This window comes from Pseudophryne corroboree, chromosome 1 (genome assembly GCF_028390025.1).
Source record: "Pseudophryne corroboree isolate aPseCor3 chromosome 1, aPseCor3.hap2, whole genome shotgun sequence".
Taxonomy (NCBI): Eukaryota; Metazoa; Chordata; class Amphibia; order Anura; family Myobatrachidae; genus Pseudophryne; species Pseudophryne corroboree.
The window spans coordinates 752,185,264-752,205,226 of record NC_086444.1 but is presented as its reverse complement, the minus strand read 5'-3'; the positions used below and the strand labels follow the sequence as shown (position 1 = coordinate 752,205,226).

The window sequence follows — 19,963 nt, the reverse complement described above, 5'->3', positions numbered from 1 at the left end:
CACCCAACAATAGCAATCTCTCACAGGACCTGACGCGCCAAAAGTGGTTGTTTTAGCACAAATGCAGCAATGGAACTGTAATTGTGCATGCCCTACATAGACACAACAACAGATTACAGAATAAACACAAATATAAGCATTACCATCAATTGTTGAGGGGAGAAGAGTTGCTACAATTTCTCCTTGACCCTTCTGATTCTTGTAAAGAAAGCACTGGAAGCAGTACAAAACTGCGCATCTCAAAACAAATGGCTGCCTTTCATTCACCATGGACATCAGGAGCACCACAATTGCAGGTCTTCATAGTAGCAAACAAGAGAAAATGTACAGTTATTTTCAAAAATGTCACTCAGCACAAAGAGCAAGTACAAGGAAACCATTTCTGAGTTTGCTGTAGGCAGGCTGCACGGTTTTAATTTCTTTTTAACAATACAAAGGCCATAAAAATGCTACCAATTGCAAGTGCTTGCCAGGGCTTTGTCACAGTGCAGTTTCCAGTGGAACACATCTTTCGCTTTCTTGGACAGTACAAATGCCACTTGTCTTAAGATGACATTTTAGTTGCTATGATAAGAAATTTGCAACCTGAAATATGAATGAATATGCACAAAAATAGGATTTTGGTACTTACCGATAAATCCTTTTCTCCTAGTCCGTAGAGGATGCTGGGGACTCCAAAAGGACCATGGGGTATAGACGGGATCCGCAGGAGCTTGGGCACACTAAAAAGACTTAATCTGGGTGTGAACTGGCTCCTCCCTCTATGCCCCTCCTCCAGACCCCAGTTATAGGAACTGTGCCCAGGAGAGACGAACATTTCAAGGAAAGGTTTTTGATTAAACTAAGGGCTACAAAACTACCAGCCCACACCACAAACATACCGTACAACCGGAGTAACTTTAAACCAGATTACAGTATGCATTAACACCAGCAACAAGCTGCAACAAACAATACACAACCCGTGTATAAACCAATTTAACCAGCAAGAAAAACACTGCAAGTAATAGTCCGCACCGGGACGGGCGCCCAGCATCCTCTACGGACTAGGAGAAAAGGATTTATCGGTAAGTACCAAAATCCTATTTTCTCTTACGTCCCAGAGGATGCTGGGGACTCCAAAAGGACCATGGGGATTATACCAAAGCTCCAGAACGGGTGGGAGAGTGCGGACGACTCTGCAGCACCGACTGAGCAAACGCCAGGTCCTCATTGGCCAGGGTATCAAACTTATAGAACTTAGCAAATGTTGTTAGACCCCGACCAAGTAGCCGCTCGGAAAAGTTGTAACGCCGAAACGCCTTAGAGCAGCCGCCCAAGATGAGCCCACCTTCCTGGTAGAATGGGCTTTTACTGACTTCGGCACCGGTAGTCCGACCGAAGAGTGAGCCTGCTGGATCGTACTACAAATCCAGCGTGCAATAGTCTGTTTTGAAGCGGGATGACCAATCTTGTTGGCAGCATACAAGACAAACAACGCCTCAGTCTTCCTAGCAACAGCTGTCCTAGAAACGTAGATCTTCAACGCTCTTACAACATCCAGAGATTTTGGAATCGCCACCGCTTCCGTAGCCACCGGAACCACAACAGGTTGGTTAATGTGAAATGAAGAAACCACCTTCGTTAGAAATTGTTGACGAGTCCTCAATTCCGCCCTATCCGAATGAAAAATTAAGTACAGGAAGACATGAGAAACCGTAAGACCACATCAAAGTCCCATGGAGCTACAGGAGGTACAAACGGAGGATTGATATGCATTACTCCTTTCAGAAAGGTCTGAACCTCTGGGAGGGCAGCTAATTCTTTTTTAAAGAAAATAGACAAAGCCGAAATCTGCACTTTGATGGAACCCAATTTCAGGCCTGCATCTACGCCCGCCTGTAAAAAGTGGAGAAAGCGACCCAAGTGAAAATCTTCCGCAGGAGCCATTTTAGACTCACACCAGGAAACATACTTCCTCCAAATACGGTGATAATGTTTCGCCGTAACCTCCTTCCTAGCCTTAATGAGAGTTGGAATGACCTCCCTGGGAATACCCTTACGAGCTAAGATCTGGCGCTCAACCTCCATGCCGTCAAACGCAGCCGCGGTAAGTCTGGAAACACGCATGGACCCTGCAACAACAGATCCTCTCTTAGAGGAAGCGGCCAAGGATCTTCCACCAGTAAGTCCTGAAGATCCGGGTACCAGGCCCTTCTTGGCCAGTCTGGGACGACGAGAATCGCCTGAACCCTTGCACGGCGAATGATCCCCAGTACCTTTGGAATGAGAGGAAGTGGAGGGAACACATACACCGACTGGAACACCCACGGAGTCACCAGGGCGTCCACTGCACTGGCTTGGGGGTCCCTTGACCTGGAACAAAACCTCGGGAGCTTCTTGTTGAGACGAGACGCCATCATGTCGATCAACGGAATTCCCCAGCGTTCTGTCACCTCTGCAAATACCTCTTGGTAAAGAGCCCACTCTCCCGGATGGAGATCGTGTCTGCTAAGTGAAATCTGCTTCCCAGTTGTCCACCCCCGGTAGGAAGACCGCTGACAGTGCGCTCACGTGTTGCTCCGCCCAGCGAAGGATTTTTGTGGCCTCCGCCATTGCCGCTCTGCTCCTTGTTCCGCCTTGACGGTTTATATGTGCCACCGCTGTGATGTTGTCTGACTGTACCAGGACAGGACGACCCTGAAGAAGGCTTCTTGCTTGTAGCAGGCCGTTGTAAATGGCTCTTAACTCGAGAATATTTATGTGGAGACAGGCTTCCTGGAGCAACCATTTTCCCTGGAAGTTTCTTCCTTGGGTGACTGCGCCCCAGCCTCGGAGACTTGCATCTGTTGTCAGAAGTACCCAACCCTGGATACCGAATCGGCGTCCCCCTAGGAGGTGATGACCTTGTAGCCACCACAGGAGAGAAATTCTGGCTCTGGGAGATAAACTTATCTTCCGGTGAATGTGCAGGTGAGACCCGGACCATTTGCTCAGCAAGTCCCAGTGAAACACTCGGGCGTGAAACCTGCCAAATGGTATGGCTTCGTACGCCGCAACCATCTTCCCCAGAACCCGAGTACAATGATGGATCGACACACTCGTCGGCCTCAGAAGTTCCCTGACCATCGTCTGCAGTTCCAGAGCCTTTTCTTCTGGAAGAAATATCTTCTGTAAATCCGTGTCCAGAATCATGCCCAGAAAAGGAAGCCGAGTGGTCGGAATCAACTGGGATTTTGGCAAATTGAGTACCCAACCGTGCTGTCGCAGAACCGACAGTGACATCTCTACACTTCTCAGCAACCGTTCCTTGGACCTCGCCTTTATCAGGAGATCGTCCAAGTACGGGATAATTGAAACCCCTTGTTTGCGAAGAAGAACCATCATTTCCGCCATGACTTTGGTGAAAATCCTCGGAGCCGTGGAAAGCCCAAACGGCAACGTCTGAAATTGGTAATGAGAATCCTGTATCGCAAATCTGAGAAAAGCCTGATGAGGAGGATATATCGGCACATGTAAGTAGGCATCCTTTATGTCGACTGACGCCATAAAATCCCCCCCCCCCCCCCCCCCCCCTCCAGGCTGGCAATCACCGCTCGAAGGGATTCCATCTTGAACTTAAACACTTTCAAGTATGGATTGAGGGATTTTAGATTTAGAATTGGTCTGACCGAACCATCCGGTTTCGGCACCACAAAGAGGCTCGAGTAGAACCCCTCCCCCCGCTGGGACGAGGGAACGGGAATAATGACCCTCTGTAGACACAATTTTTGAATCGCTGCTAGCACCACCTTCCTGTCCGGAAGAACTACTGGTAATGCCGAAATGAAGAACCGGTGAGGGGGCATCTCCTGAAACTCCAGTTTGTATCCTTGAGACACGATCTCTAACACCGAAGGATCCAGGTCTGATTGAATCCAGACCTGACTGAATATCCGAAGACGGCCCCCCACCGGTCCGGATTCCCCCAGGGAAGCCCCAGCGTCATGCGGTGGACTTGGTAGCAGCAGGGGAGGACTTTTGGTCCTGTGCGCCTGAGCCTGCAGGAGGTTTCCTTCCCCTTCCTCTACCCTTTGAAGCGAGGAAGGACGAACCTTTTCCACGCCTGTATTTATTGTGACGAAAGGACTGCATTTGCTGATGTGGTGCCTTTTTCTGTTGTGTGGGCACATAAGGAAGAAAAGAGGACTTACCCCTAGTCGCGGTCGAGACCAGGTCCGCCAAGCCGTCCCCAAACAAGACAGAACCTTTGAAGGGTAGTGCTTCCATAGACCTCTTGGAGTCGGCATCAGCGTTCCATTGATGGATCCACAGGGCCCTCCTGGCAGATATCGACATGGCATTGGTTCTTGATCCCAAGAGACAGACATCCCTCGCCGCGTCCTTTAGGTAATCTGCAGCGTCCTTAATATAACTGAGAGTTAAAAGGACATTATCTTTGTCAAGGGTATCCATATCACTAGCTAAATTCTCAGCCCATTTAGCAATAGCACTACTCACCCATACCGACGCCACAGCGGGTCTGAGCAAAGCCCCCGAACTAGCGAAAATGGACTTCAGACACGTCTCCAACTTGCGATCCGCCAGATCTTTGAGAGCTGCCATGTCAGGAGATGGAAGTGCCACCTTCTTAGACAAACGGGATAGAGCTTTATCAACATTTGGAGATGTCTCCCATTTTTCCCCGTCATCAGAGGGGAAAGGATACGCCATGTAAATCCTCTTGGGAATCTGCCATTTCTTATCCGGCGACTCCCAAGCCTTTTCACAAAGAGTATTCATTTCATGAGAGGGGGGAAACTTCACCTCAGGTTTTTCTCCCTTGAACAAGCAAATCCTTTTTTCCTGTACCGCAGGTTCATCAGAAATGTGTAAAACATCTTTTATTACCACAATCATGTACTGAATACTCTTAACTAACCGTGGATGTAAAACTGCCTCAGTGAAATCGACCTCGGAATCAGAGTCCGTGTCGGTATCAGTATCTACCACTTGAGTAAATGGCCTCTTATGGGACCCGGATGGGGTCTGTACCTGAGACAAAGCCTCTTCCATGGACTTTTTCCACACCTGCGTCTGTGACTCAGACTTATCTAACCTCTTTGATAAGGAAGCTACATTGGAATTTATCGTATTGAGCAGTGCTAGCAAATCAGGTGTCGGCTGCGTCGACAGTCCCAATTCTAGCCCCACATCCACACCCCCAATAACCTCCTCTGGTGAATAACATTCAGCCTCAGACATGCCGATACGTAGTACCGACACACCCCAACACAGAACATCCCAGCTAGGTGACAGGCCCACAATGAAGCCCAGAGAGAGGACACAGAGGGAGTATGCCAGCTCACACCCCAGCGCCTATATATCGACACAAACGATATATGTACCCAGCGCTGCCTTTGTTAAATTCAAGCACCACACTGCGGCCCCCCTTTGGAAATGCCCCCCGTTACTTTGTAGAGAAGCGTGGAGGTCCTGGCAGCATCTATCCCTCAGCCACGTGTAGGGAGAAAATTGGCGCCCACGAGCTGCGGGACGAAGCTCCGCCCCCTTCCCGGCGGGCTTCGGCTCGCCAATTTCAAAAGGGTGCCGAGGCACCTACAATCTCTTTATGCCGCCCACAACTCCAGTAACATGCCGCCGCCCCCCCAGCGCCCTGCACCCAGTGAAATACCGTTGGTGATGTGTGTGGGGGCATGGAGCACAGCATAGCCGCTGTGCTGTACCTTTACTAAAGTCTTCTGCCGTCCTGAAGTCTTCTGTTCTTCTCATACTCACCCGACTTCTGACTTCTGGCTTCTGTGAGGGGGCGACGGCGTGGCTCCGGGAACAAGCAGCTAGGCGCACCAAGTGATCGAACCCTCTGGAGCTAATGGTGTCCAGTAGCCGAGAAGCAGAGCCCTTAAACTAAGAAGAAGTAGGTCTGCTTCTCTCCCCTCACTCCCACGCTGCAGGGAGCCTGTAGCCAGCAGGTCTTCCTGAAAATAAAAAACCTAACAAAAGTCTTTTTCTAGAGAAACTCAGTAGAGCTCCCCTAGTGTGCATCCAGTCACTCCTGGGCACAAAGTCTAACTGGGGTCTGGAGGAGGGGCATAGAGGGAGGAGTCAGTTCACACCCAGATTAAGTCTTTTTAGTGTGCCCAAGCTCCTGCGGATCCCGTCTATACCCCATGGTCCTTTTGGAGTCCCCAGCATCCTCTAGGACGTAAGAGAAATACTAATTTGATTTTTAGGACTACAATGGGATTCTATCTACAGGTGACAGGTCGACTAGAGGATATTATTATATAAGCGCACATTTTAAAAAGCAGACCAAATAATTGGAGAGCTTTTCAGCTGTAAAACAGTTACGGTACATATTGTTAAAAAGAATTACAGGTTAAGTATCCCTTATCCAAAATGCTTGGGACCAGAGGTATTTTGGATATGGGATTTTTCCGTATTTTGGAATAATTGCCTACCATAATGAGATATCATGGTGATGTTACCTAAAACTAAGCACAGAATGCATTTATGTTACATATACACCTTGTACACACAGCCTGAAGGTAGTTTAAGCCAATATTTTTTTATAACTGTGCATTAAACAAAGTGTGTCTACATTCACACAATTCATTTATGTTTCACATACACCTTATACACACAGCCTGAAGGTCATTTAATACAACATTTTTAATAACTTTGTGTATTAAACAAAGTTTGTGTACATTGAGCCATCAAAAAACAAAGGTTTCACTATCTCACTCTCACTCAAAAAATTCCGTATTTCGGAATATTTGGATATGGGATACTCAACCTGTACTAACCAAAATGTTTCCAAGATTACCTTGGTGGATTTGATGGAGCATTTACCGATGCAAAGTAGTCCTGATTAACCTGGCTGCCTCTAATGACCTCAGAGACTGTGTTTATGGTCTAAAAAAAAGAAAGTAAGATTATACTCATCAGTCTGTATATGTGAATCCTGCCCTTTTGCATTTAAAATATATCTCTAAATATTTACAGAGTATCAATTCCGTACACTATCTTGGCAACTCTAAAAATGGGATGTAGTTATGTGACCGCCGATACTTAAACCGATGCCGGGATCCCGCCTGATTCAGAGCCCTACAGTCGGCATGCTGACTAACAGGTACTATTCCCACCCTTGTGGGTGTCCACAACACCCATAGAGTGGGAATAGAACCTGTGGCGAGCGCAGTGAGCCACCGAGCCCACAATGGGAATCGTTGTCTCCCCCTCCCCCCGCTGACAATCTAAACATCAGGATCCCGGCATCGGTATGGTGACCGTCAGGATCCCCAATGCCGGTCACCCGAACCCAACCCCTAAAAATACCATAAAACCAAGCATTAAACAGAAATATAATAAGAAAAGAAGAAAATAAGATTTTACTTACCGATAAATCTATTTCTCGGAGTCCGTAGTGGATGCTGGGGTTCCTGAAAGGACCATGGGGAATAGCGGCTCCGCAGGAGACAGGGCACAAAAAGTAAAGCTTTTCCAGATCAGGTGGTGTGCACTGGCTCCTCCCCCTATGACCCTCCTCCAGACTCCAGTTAGGTACTGTGCCCGGACGAGCGTACACAATAAGGGAGGATTTTGAATCCCGGGTAAGACTCATACCAGCCACACCAATCACACCGTACAACCTGTGATCTAAACCCAGTTAACAGTATGATAACAGCGGAGCCTCTGAAAGATGGCTTCCTTCAACAATAACCCGAATTAGTTAACAATAACTATGAACAATTTATGCAGATAATCCGCACTTGGGATGGGCGCCCAGCATCCACTACGGACTCCGAGAAATAGATTTATCGGTAAGTAAAATCTTATTTTCTCTATCGTCCTAGTGGATGCTGGGGTTCCTGAAAGGACCATGGGGATTATACCAAAGCTCCCAAACGGGCGGGAGAGTGCGGATGACTCTGCAGCACCGAATGAGAGAACTCCAGGTCCTCCTTAGCCAGAGTATCAAATTTGTAAAATTTTACAAACGTGTTCTCCCCTGACCACGTAGCTGCTCGGCAAAGTTGTAATGCCGAGACCCCTCGGGCAGCCGCCCAAGATGAGCCCACCTTCCTTGTGGAGTGGGCCTTTACAGATTTAGGCTGTGGCAGGCCTGCCACAGAATGTGCAAGTTGGATTGTGCTACAGATCCAACGAGCAATCGTCTGCTTAGACGCAGGAGCACCCATCTTGTTGGGTGCATACAATATAAACAACGAGTCAGATTTTCTGACTCCAGCTGTCCTTGCAATATATATTTTTAATGCTCTGACAACGTCCAGTAACTTGGAGTCCTCCAAGTCACTTGTAGCCGCAGGCACTACAATAGGCTGGTTCAGATGAAATGCTGACACCACCTTAGGGAGAAAATGCGGACGAGTCCGCAGTTCTGCCCTGTCCGAATGGAAAATCAGATATGGGCTTTTGTAAGATAAAGCTGCCAATTCTGATACTCTCCTGGCAGAAGCCAGGGCTAGAAGCATGGTGACTTTCCAAGTGAGATATTTCAAATCCACCTTTTTTAGTGGTTCAAACCAATGAGATTTTAGAAAGTCCAAAACCACATTGAGATCCCACGGTGCCACTGGAGGCACCACAGGAGGCTGTATATGCAGCACTCCCTTAACAAAGGTCTGGACTTCAGGGACTGAAGCCAATTCTTTTTGAAAGAAAATCGACAGGGCCGAAATTTGAACCTTAATAGATCCCAATTTGAGACCCATAGACAATCCTGATTGCAGGAAATGTAGGAATCGACCCAGTTGAAATTCCTCCGTCGGAGCACTCCGATCTTCGCACCACGCAACATATTTTCGCCAAATTCGGTGATAATGTTGCACGGTTACTTCCTTCCTTGCTTTAATCAAAGTAGGAATGACTTCTTCCGGCATGCCTTTTTCCTTTAGGATCCGGCGTTCAACCGCCATGCCGTCAAACGCAGCCGCGGTAAGTCTTGAAACAGACAGGGACCCTGCTGAAGCAAGTCCCTCCTTAGAGGTAGAGGCCACGGATCTTCCGTGATCATCTCTTGAAGTTCCGGGTACCAAGTCCTTCTTGGCCAATCCGGAACCACTAGTATCGTTCTTACGCCTCTTTGCCGTATAATTCTCAATACTTTTGGTATGAGAGGCAGAGGAGGAAACACATACACCGACTGGTACACCCAAGGCGTTACCAGCGCGTCCACAGCTATTGCCTGCGGATCTCTTGACCTGGCACAATACCTGTCCAGTTTTTTGTTGAGGCGAGACGCCATCATGTCCACCATTGGTCTTTCCCAACGGGTTACCAGCATGTGGAAGACTTCTGGATGAAGTCCCCACTCTCCCGGGTGAAGATCGTGTCTGCTGAGGAAGTCTGCTTCCCAGTTGTCCACTCCCGGGATAAACACTGCTGACAGTGCTATCACATGATTCTCTGCCCAGCGAAGAATCCTTGCAGCTTCTGCCATTGCACTCCTGCTTCTTGTGCCGCCCTGTCTGTTCACATGGGCGACTGCCGTGATGTTGTCCGACTGGATCAACACCGGTTTTCCCTGAAGCAGAGGTTCTGCCTGGCTTAGAGCATTGTATATTGCTCTTAGTTCCAGAATGTTTATGTGAAGAGACGTTTCCAGGCTCGTCCATACTCCCTGGAAGTTTCTTCCTTGTGTGACTGCTCCCCAGCCTCTCAGGCTGGCGTCCGTGGTCACCAGGATCCAATCCTGTATGCCGAATCTGCGGCCCTCCAATAGATGAGGACTCTGCAACCACCACAGAAGAGACACCCTTGTCCTTGGAGACAGGGTTATCCGTAGGTGCATCTGAAGATGCGACCCTGACCATTTGTCCAACAGATCCCTTTGGAAAATTCTTGCGTGGAATCTGCCGAATGGAATTGCTTCGTAAGAAGCCACCATTTTTCCCAGGACTCTTGTGCATTGATGTACAGACACCTTTCCTGGTTTTAGGAGGTTCCTGACAAGCTCGGATAACTCCTTGGCTTTTTCTTCCGGGAGAAAAACCTTTTTCTGAACCGTGTCCAGAATCATCCCTAGGAACAGCAGACGAGTTGTCGGCATTAACTGGGATTTTGGAATATTCAGAATCCACCCGTGCTGTTTTAGCACTTCTTGAGACAGTGCTAATCCCATCTCTAGCTGTTCTCTGGACCTTGCCCTTATTAGGAGATCGTCCAAGTATGGGATAATTAATATGCCTTTTCTTCGAAGAAGAATCATCATCTCGGCCATTACCTTTGTAAAGACCCGAGGTGCCGTGGACAATCCGAACGGCAGCGTCTGAAACTGATAGTGACAGTTTTGTACAACGAACCTGAGGTACCCCTGGTGTGAGGGGTAAATTGGAACGTGGAGATACGCATCCTTGATGTCCAAGGATACCATAAAGTCCCCCTCTTCCAGGTTCGCTATCACTGCTCTGAGTGACTCCATCTTGAACTTGAACTTCTTTATGTACAGGTTCAAGGACTTCAGATTTAGAATAGGCCTTACCGAGCCATCCGGCTTCGGTACCACAAAAAGAGTGGAATAATACCCCTTCCCTTGTTGTAGAAGAGGTACCTTGACTATCACCTGCTGAGAGTACAGCTTGTGAATGGCTTCCAAAACCGTCTCCCTTTCGGAGGGGGACGTTGGTAAAGCAGACTTCAGGAAACGGCGAGGTGGATCTGTCTCTAATTCCAACCTGTACCCTTGAGATATTATCTGCAGGATCCAGGGATCTACCTGCGAGTGAGCCCACTGCGCGCTGTAATTTTTGAGACGACCGCCCACCGTCCCCGAGTCTGCTTGAGAAGCCCCAGCGTCATGCTGAGGCTTTTGTAGAAGCCGGGGAGGGCTTCTGTTCCTGGGAAGGAGCTGCGTGTTGCTGTCTCTTCCCTCGACCTCTGCCTCGTGGCAGATATGAATAGCCCTTTGCTCTCTTATTTTTAAAGGAACGAAAGGGCTGCGGTTGAAAAGTCGGTGCCTTTTTCTGTTGGGGAGTGACTTGAGGTAGAAAAGTGGATTTCCCGGCTGTAGCCGTGGCCACCAAATCTGATAGACCGACTCCAAATAACTCCTCCCCTTTATACGGCAAAACTTCCATATGCCGTTTTGAATCCGCATCGCCTGTCCACTGTCGCGTCCATAAAGCTCTTCTGGCCGAAATGGACATAGCACTTACCCGTGATGCCAGTGTGCAGATATCCCTCTGTGCATCACGCATATAAAGAAATGCATCCTTTATTTGTTCTAACGACAGTAAAATATTGTCCCTGTCCAGGGTATCAATATTTTCAATCAGGGACTCTGACCAAACTACCCCAGCACTGCACATCCAGGCAGTCGCTACAGCTGGTCGTAGTATAACACCTGCATGTGTGTATATACTTTTTTGGATATTTTCCATCCTCCTATCTGATGGATCTTTAAGTGCGGCCGTCTCAGGAGAGGGTAACGCCACTTGTTTAGATAAGCGTGTTAGCGCCTTGTCCACCCTAGGAGGTGTTTCCCAGCGCTCCCTAACCTCTGGCGGGAAAGGGTATAATGCCAATAATTTCTTTGAAATTATCAGCTTTTTATCAGGGGCAACCCACGCTTCATTACACACGTCATTTAATTCTTCTGATTCAGGAAAAACTATAGGTAGTTTTTTCACACCCCACATAATACCCTGTTTAGTGGTACCTGTAGTATCAGCTAAATGTAACGCCTCCTTCATTGCCAAAATCATATAACGTGTGGCCCTACTGGAAAATACGGTTGATTCGTCACCGTCACCACTGGAGTCAGTGCCTGTGTCTGGGTCTGTGTCGACCGACTGAGGCAAAGGGCGTTTCACAGCCCCTGACGGTGTTTGAGTCGCCTGGACAGGCACTAATTGATTGTCCGGCCGCCTCATGTCGTCAAACGACTGCTTTAGCGTGTTGACACTATCCCGTAGTTCCATAAATAAAGGCATCCATTCTGGTGTCGACTCCCTAGGGGGTGACATCCTCATATTTGGCAATTGCTCCGCCTCCACACCAATATCGTCCTCATACATGTCGACACACACGTACCGACACACAGCAGACACACAGGGAATGCTCCTAACGAAGACAGGACCCACTAGCCCTTTGGGGAGACAGAGGGAGAGTTTGCCAGCACACACCAAAAGCGCTATATATATATCAGGGATAGCCTTATAATAAGTGCTCCCTTATAGCTGCTTTGTTATATCAAAATATCGCCATAAATTTGCCCCCCCCTCTCTGTTTTACCCTGTTTCTGTAGTGCAGTGCAGGGGAGAGACTTGGGAGCCGTCCTGACCAGCGGAGCTGTGAGAGGAAATGGCGCCGTGTGCTGAGGAGATAGGCCCCGCCCCTTTTCCGGCGGGCTCGTCTCCCGCTATTTAGAGAAATCAGGCAGGGGTTAAATATCTCCATATAGCCTCTGGGGGCTATATGTGAGGTATTTTTAGCCTTTATATAGGTTACATTTGCCTCCCAGGGCGCCCCCCCCCAGCGCCCTGCACCCTCAGTGACCGCGTGTGAAGTGTGCTGAGAGGAAAATGGCGCACAGCTGCAGTGCTGTGCGCTACCTTTAGAAGACTGCAGGAGTCTTCAGCCGCCGATTCTGGACCTCTTCTAACTTCAGCATCTGCAAGGGGGCCGGCGGCGCGGCTCCGGTGACCATCCAGGCTGTACCTGTGATCGTCCCTCTGGAGCTTGATGTCCAGTAGCCAAGAAGCCAATCCATCCTGCACGCAGGTGAGTTGACTCCTTCTCCCCTCAGTCCCTCGCTGCAGTGATCCTGTTGCCAGCAGGAATCACTGTAAAATAAAAAACCTAGCTAAACTTTTTCTAAGCAGCTCTTTAGGAGAGCCACCTAGATTGCACCCTTCTCGGCCGGGCACAAAAATCTAACTGGAGTCTGGAGGAGGGTCATAGGGGGAGGAGCCAGTGCACACCACCTGATCTGGAAAAGCTTTACTTTTTGTGCCCTGTCTCCTGCGGAGCCGCTATTCCCCATGGTCCTTTCAGGAACCCCAGCATCCACTAGGACGATAGAGAAAGGAAGGTTAGTGTATGAAGGTTTAGAGACATACTACTGTGGTGAGTGATCCTACTCCTATGACACCTGTGATATCATCACATGCACACTATGGGGGGTATCCAATCAGCTGTGAAGAAACATCGGGAGAAAAAAAACAAGGTTTTCACAATTTTTCTCTGATATGCAGTGCCGGAATCCTGGCGTTGGTAATGTCAACTGCCGGGATCCTGACTGGATCCCTTGCAATTCATCCTGTGCAGATTGCAGTGGGAGGAAACTTGAATTTGCTCTCCCCTGGTAGAGGAGGGATAGCAGTAAGCAGCTGCGTACAGATATACAGATAGATAGATATATATATATATATATATATATACATACATATACACACACACTCTGTCTCAGGTTAGAGAGTGGCAATGTTTAATCCAGACCGAAGGCTGTTCTATGGCCAGGGACAAAAATGGCGATGAGAGAGTCCTGCGGCCCGAGGCTAACCCTTATGATAATGCCAACGTTGTTAAGAAAAATCACTCAAAGTACCGTCACTATATGCCTCCCTCCTATAAAGGGAACTGGTGGAAAGGAGGAGTAGGAACTTTTTTTTTTCTTTATAAACAATGTTCTAATTTCTTGTGACATAAAAGTTTCTCTTCGGACTGCATAATGTGCTCCAATAGGTGTAGACCATGTAACATATACTTTAGGAATTTTTTTTATACAAGACAAGTAAATGCTCTGTCATTGTCTTACAAGTATATAACTACTTACTTCCGTTAGTATGTCTGCTGGGACCCCTGTTGCCATTAAGATGATGCAGAGCTGCTGTAGCAAACCGCACTGGTACATAAACTTCTGGCAGCTGGTAGTGCCACCAGGAGGATTTACCGGAGACACAAGGACTCTGACCAACTGCAAACACAGCAATAGCCATTAAAAATCAAATACTGGAGCATGCACATTTACCATAAAAGTAGCTCATTACTTTAAGTCTTCCTTTATACTTCACGCACAAACACTGAGCAACTTTAAAAAGAAAGACACATGCATTTATTCATAACTGCTATCATAAAATTGCTTTGTGGCCAGTTAAGATTAGATTAAAAATATATATAATTTTTTAAAGTTATTCTTACCCTTCTATGAAAGTAAATATCAAAAATATGACATATTATATTAAGAATGGGAACTTGCATTAGTGTTAAAAACAGTATTAAAATCAATTTAATAAACAGCACCCCCCCCCCCCCACACACACACACACAAAATAAAAAAATGACTTAAATTGCTAAGGCTACTTCCAATAAAATGACAAGCAATCTTTCATATTTAACCCATATAAAACACACAAAAAAAAATCTGCATTTGTAAATTTGAGTATAAAAGTGATTTTTATTTGCCTATGTATCACTAAGTTGAAGCCTACTAGTGATACACCAAATATTCAATGCTTTTTTGTAACAGTTCTTAAGGCTTCTTACTAATGTGCAAACATTATAATAAGATTTTACTCACCGGTAAATCTATTTCTCGTAGTCCGTAGTGGATGCTGGGACTCCGTAAGGACCATGGGGAATAGCGGCTCCGCAGGAGACTGGGCACAACTAAAGAAAGCTTTAGGACTACCTGGTGTGCACTGGCTCCTCCCACTATGACCCTCCTCCAGACCTCAGTTAGGATACTGTGCCCGGAAGAGCTGACACAATAAGGAAGGATTTTGAATCCCGGGTAAGAATCATACCAGCCACACCAATCACACCGTATAACTCGTGATACTATACCCAGTTAACAGTATGAAATATAACTGAGCCTCTCAGATGGCTCAACAATAACCCTTTAGTTAGGCAATAACTATAAACAAGTATTGCAGACAATCCGCACTTGGGATGGGCGCCCAGCATCCACTACGGACTACGAGAAATAGATTTACCGGTGAGTAAAATCTTATTTTCTCTGACGTCCTAAGTGGATGCTGGGACTCCGTAAGGACCATGGGGATTATACCAAAGCTCCCAAACGGGCGGGAGAGTGCGGATGACTCTGCAGCACCGAATGAGCAAACTCTAGGTCCTCCTCAGCCAGGGTATCAAACTTGTAGACTCTTGCCAAAATGTTTGAACCCGACCAAGTAACAGCTCGGCAAATTTGTAAAGCCGAGACCCCTCGGGCAGCCGCCCAAGAAGAGCCCACTTTCCTCGTGGAATGGGCTTTTACAGATTTAGGGTGCGGCAGTCCAGCCGCAGAATGTGCAAGTTGAATCGTGCTACAGATCCAGCGAGCAATAGTCTGCTTAGAAGCAGGAGCACCCAGCTTGTTGGGTGCATACAGGATAAATAGCGAGTCAGTTTTCCTGACTCCAGCCGTCCTGGAAACATATACTTTTCAGGGCCCTGACTACGTCCAGTAACTTGGAATCCTCCAAGTCCCAAGTAGCCGCAGGCACCACAATAGGTTGGTTCACATGAAAAACTGATACCACCTTAGGAAGGAATTGGGAACGAGTCCTCAATTCCGCCTTATCCATATAAAAAAATCAGATAAGGGCTTTTGCATGACAAAGCCGCCAATTCTGATACACGCCTGGCCGACGCCAAGGCCAACAGCATGACCATTTTCCACGTGAGGTATTGTAGCTCCACGGATTTAAGTGGCTCAACCCAATGCGACTTCAGGAAATCCAACACCACGTTGAGATCCCACGGTGCCACTGGAGGCACAAACGGGGGCTGACTATGCAGCACTCCCTTAACAAAAGTCTGAACTTCAGGCAGTGAAGCCAGTTCTATTTTGGAAGAAAATCGATAGAGCCGAAATCTGTACCTTAATGGAACCCAATTTTAGGCCCATAGTCACCCCTGACTGTAGGAAGTGCAGAAATCGACCTAGCTGAAATTCCTCCTTTGGGGCCTTCCTGGCCTCACAGCACGCAACATATTTCCGCCATATGCGGTGATAATGGTTTGCGTTCACTTCTTTCCTAGCTTTAATTAGCGTAGGGATAACTTCCTCCGGAATACCCTTTTCCTTCAGGATCCGGCGTTCAACCACCATGCCGTCAAACGCAGCCGCGGTACGTCTTGGAATAGACAGGCCCCCTGCTGCAGCAGGTCCTGTCTGAGCGGCAGAGGCCATGGGTCCTCTGAGATCATTTCTTGGAGTTCTGGGTACCAAGCTCTTCTTGGCCCATCCGGAACAATGAGTATAGTTCTTACTCCTCTCCTTCTTATTATTCTCATTACCCAGGGTAAGAGAGGCAGAGAAGGGAACACATACACTGACTGGTACACCCACGGTGTTACCAGAGCGTCCACAGCAATCGCCTGAGGGTCCCTTGACCTGGCGCAATATCTTTGTAGCTTTTTGTTGAGGCGGGACGCCATCATGTCCACCTGTGGCCTTTCCCAACGGTGTACAATCATTTGGAAGACTTCTGGATGAAGTCCCCACTCTCCCGGGTGGAAGTCGTGTCTGCTGAGAAAGTCTGCTTCCCAGTTGTCCACTCCGGGAAAGAACACTGCTGACAGTGTTAACACATGATTTTCCGCCCATCGGAGAATCCTTGTGGCTTCTGCCATCGCCATCCTGCTTCTTGTGCCGCCCTGTCGGTTTACATAAGCGACCGCCGTGATGTTGTCTGACTGGATCAGCACCGGCCAGTGTTGAAGCAGGGGTCTAGCCTGACTTAGGGCATTGTAAATGGCCCTTAGTTCCAGAATATTTATGTGTAGGGAAGTCTCCTGACTTTTCCATAGTCCTTGGAAGTTTCTTCCCTGTGTGACTGCCCCCCAGCCTCGAAGGCTGGCATCCGTGGTCACCAGGACCCCGTCCTGTATGCCGAATCTGCGGCCCCCTAGAAGATGAGCACTCTGCAGCCACCACAACAGCGACACCCTGGCTCTTGGAGACAGGGTTATCCGCCGATGCATCTGAAGATGCGACCCGGACCACTTGTCCAACAGATCCCACTGGAAGATCCTTGCATGGGACCTGGCAAATGGAATTTCTTCGTAAGAAGCTACCATCTTTCCCAGGGCTCGCGTGCCTTGATGCACCGACACCTGTATTTGTATTAGGAGGTCTCTGTCTAGAGACGACAACTCCTTGGACTTCTCCTCCGGGAGAAACCCTTTTTATCCTGTTCTGTGTCCAGAACCATACCCAGGAACAGTAGACGCGTCGTAGGAACCAGCTGCGACTTTGGAATATTCAGAATCCAGCCGTGCAGTTGTAGCACTTCCCGAGATAGTGCTACTCTGACGAACAACTGCTCCCTGGACCTCGCCTTTATAAGGAGATCGTCCAAGTACGGGATAATTATTTCGGCCATTACCTTGGTAAATACCCTCGGTGCCGGGGACAGACCAACGGCAACGTCTGGATTGATAATGACAATCCTGTACCACAATTTTGAGGTACTGCTGGTGAAGAGGGTAAATAGGGACATGCAGGTAAGCATCCTTGATGTCCAGTGATACCATGAAATTCTCCAGGCTTGCAATAATCGCCCTGAGCGATTCCATTTTGAACTTGAACCTTCGTATATAAGTGTTCAAGGATTACAATTTTAGAATGGGTCTCACCGAACCGTCTGGTTTCGGTACCACAACATTTTGGAATAGTAACCCCGGCCTTGTTGAAGGAGGGGTACCTTGATTTCACCTGCTGGAAGTACAGCTTGTGAATTGCCGCCAGTACTACCTCCCTTTCTCCGAGGGCAGCAGGCAAGGCTGATGTGAGGTAACGGCGAGGGGGAGTCGCCTCGAACTCCAGCCTGTATCCTGTGATACTACTTGCAGAACCTAGGGATCCACCTGTGGGCAAGCCCACTGGTCCCTGAAGTTCCCGAGACGCGCCCCCACCGCACCTGTCTCCTCCTGTGGAGCCCCAGCGTCATGCGGTGGACTCAGAGGAAGCGGGGGAAGATTTTTGATCCTGGGAACTGGCTGTCTGGTGCAGCTTTTTCCTTCTTCCCTTGTCTCTGTGCAGAAAGGAAGCGCCTTTGACCCGCTTGCTTTTCTGAAGCCGAAAGGACTGTACCTGGAAATACGGTGCTTTCTTAGGCTGTGAGGAAACCTGAGGTAAAAAAATTTCTTCCCAGCTGTTGCTGTGGATACGAGGTCCCAGAGACCATCCCCAAACAATTCCTCACCCTTATAAGGCAGAATCTCCATGTGCCTTTTAAAGGCAGCATCACCTGTCCACTGCCGGGTCTCTAATACCCTCCTGGCAGAATGGACATTGCATTAATTCTGGATGCCAGCCGGCAAATATCCCTCTGTGCATCCTTCATATATAAGACAACGTCTTTAATATGCTCTATGTTAGCAAAATATTATCCCTGTCTAGGGTATTAATATTATCTGACAGGGTATCAGACCACGCTGCAACTGCACTATTTATGCTGAGGCAAATGCAGGTCTCAGTATAGTACCTGAGTGTGTATATACAGACTTCAGGATAGCCTCCTGCTTTTTATCAGCAGGCTCCTTCAAAGTGGCCGTATCCGAAGACGGCAGTGCCACCTTTTTTGACAAACGTGTGAGCGCCTTATCCACCCTAGGGGATATCTCCCAACGTGACCTATCCTCTGCGGGAAAGGGTACGCCAGCAGTAACTTTTTAGAAATTACCATTTTCTTATCGGGGGAACCCACGCTCTTTACACACTTCATTCACTCATCGGATGGGGGAACAAAACACTGGCTGCTTTTTCTCCCCAAACATAAAACCCCTTTTATGTGGTACATGGGTTCATGTCAGAAATGTGTAACACATTTTTCATTGCCGAGATCATGCAACGGATGTTCCTAGTGGATTGTGTATATGTCTCAACCTCGTCGACATTGGAGTGAGACTCCGTGCCGACATCTGTGTCTGCCATCTGAGGTAACGGGCGTTTTTTGAGCCCCTGATGGCCTTTGAGACGCCTGGGCAGGCGCGGGCTAAGAAGCCGGCTGTCTCACAGCTGTTACGTCATCCAGCCTTTTATGTAAGGAGTTGACATTGTCGGTTAATACCTTCCACCTATCCATCCACTCTGGTGTCGGCCCCGCAGGGGGCGACATCCCATTTATCGGCCTCTGCTCCGCCTCCACGTAACCTTCCTCATCCAACATGTCGACACAGCCGTACCGACACACCGCACACACACAGGGAATGCTCTGACTGAGGACAGGACCCCACAAAGTCCTTTGGGGAGACAGAGAGAGAGTATGCCAGCACACACCAGAGCGCTATATAATGCAGGGATTAACACTATAACTGAGTGATTTTTCCCCCAATAGCTGCTTGTATACACATATTGCGCCTAAATTTAGTGCCCCCCCTCTCTTTTTAACCCTTTGAGCCTGAAAACTACAGGGGAGAGCCTGGGGAGCTGTCTTCCAGCTGCACTGTGAAGAAAAAATGTCGCCAGTGTGCTGAGGGAGATAGCCCCGCCCCTTTTTCGGCAGACTTTTCTCCCGCTTTTTTTATAGATTCTGGCAGGGGTAATTTATCACATATATAGCCCTGGGACTATATATCGTGATGATTTGCCAGCTAAGGTGTATTATATTGCCCTCAGGGCGCCCCCCCCCCAGCGCCCTGCACCCATCAGTGACCGGAGTGTGAGGTGTGCATGAGGAGCAATGGCGCACAGCTGCAGTGCTGTGCGCTACCTTGTTGAAGACAGAAGTCTTCTGCTGCCGATTTTCCGGAACACTTCTTGCTTCTGGCTCTGTAAGGGGGCCGGCGGCGCGGCTCCGGGACCGAACATCGAGGTCGGGTCCTGTGGTCGATCCCTCTGGAGTTAATGGTGTCCAGTAGCCTAAGAAGCCCAAGCTACCACCAGTTAGGTAGGTTCGCTTCTTCTCCCCTTAGTCCCTCGCTGCAGTGAGTCTGTTGCCAGCAGATCTCACTGTAAAATAAAAAACCTAAAATATACTTTCTTTCTAGGAGCTCAGGAGAGCCCCTAGTGTGC

The 19,963-nt window shown here is 48.3% G+C and overlaps 1 protein-coding gene across 4 annotated transcripts in view; it reads right to left on the bottom strand.

Annotated features, from left to right (window-relative positions):
* Positions 1 to 19,963, bottom strand: part of USO1 (USO1 vesicle transport factor) — a 285,018-nt gene that overhangs the window by 136,495 nt on the left and 128,560 nt on the right. For all 4 annotated transcript variants that reach the window (XM_063916925.1, XM_063916933.1, XM_063916940.1 and 1 more), the window contains 3 exons: positions 13,775 to 13,915; positions 6,803 to 6,891; positions 144 to 298 (listed from right to left, as the gene is read on the bottom strand). In XM_063916925.1, coding sequence (XP_063772995.1) covers positions 144 to 298; positions 6,803 to 6,891; positions 13,775 to 13,915 — 385 coding nt within the window. The remainder of the gene's footprint in view (positions 1 to 143; positions 299 to 6,802; positions 6,892 to 13,774; positions 13,916 to 19,963) is intronic.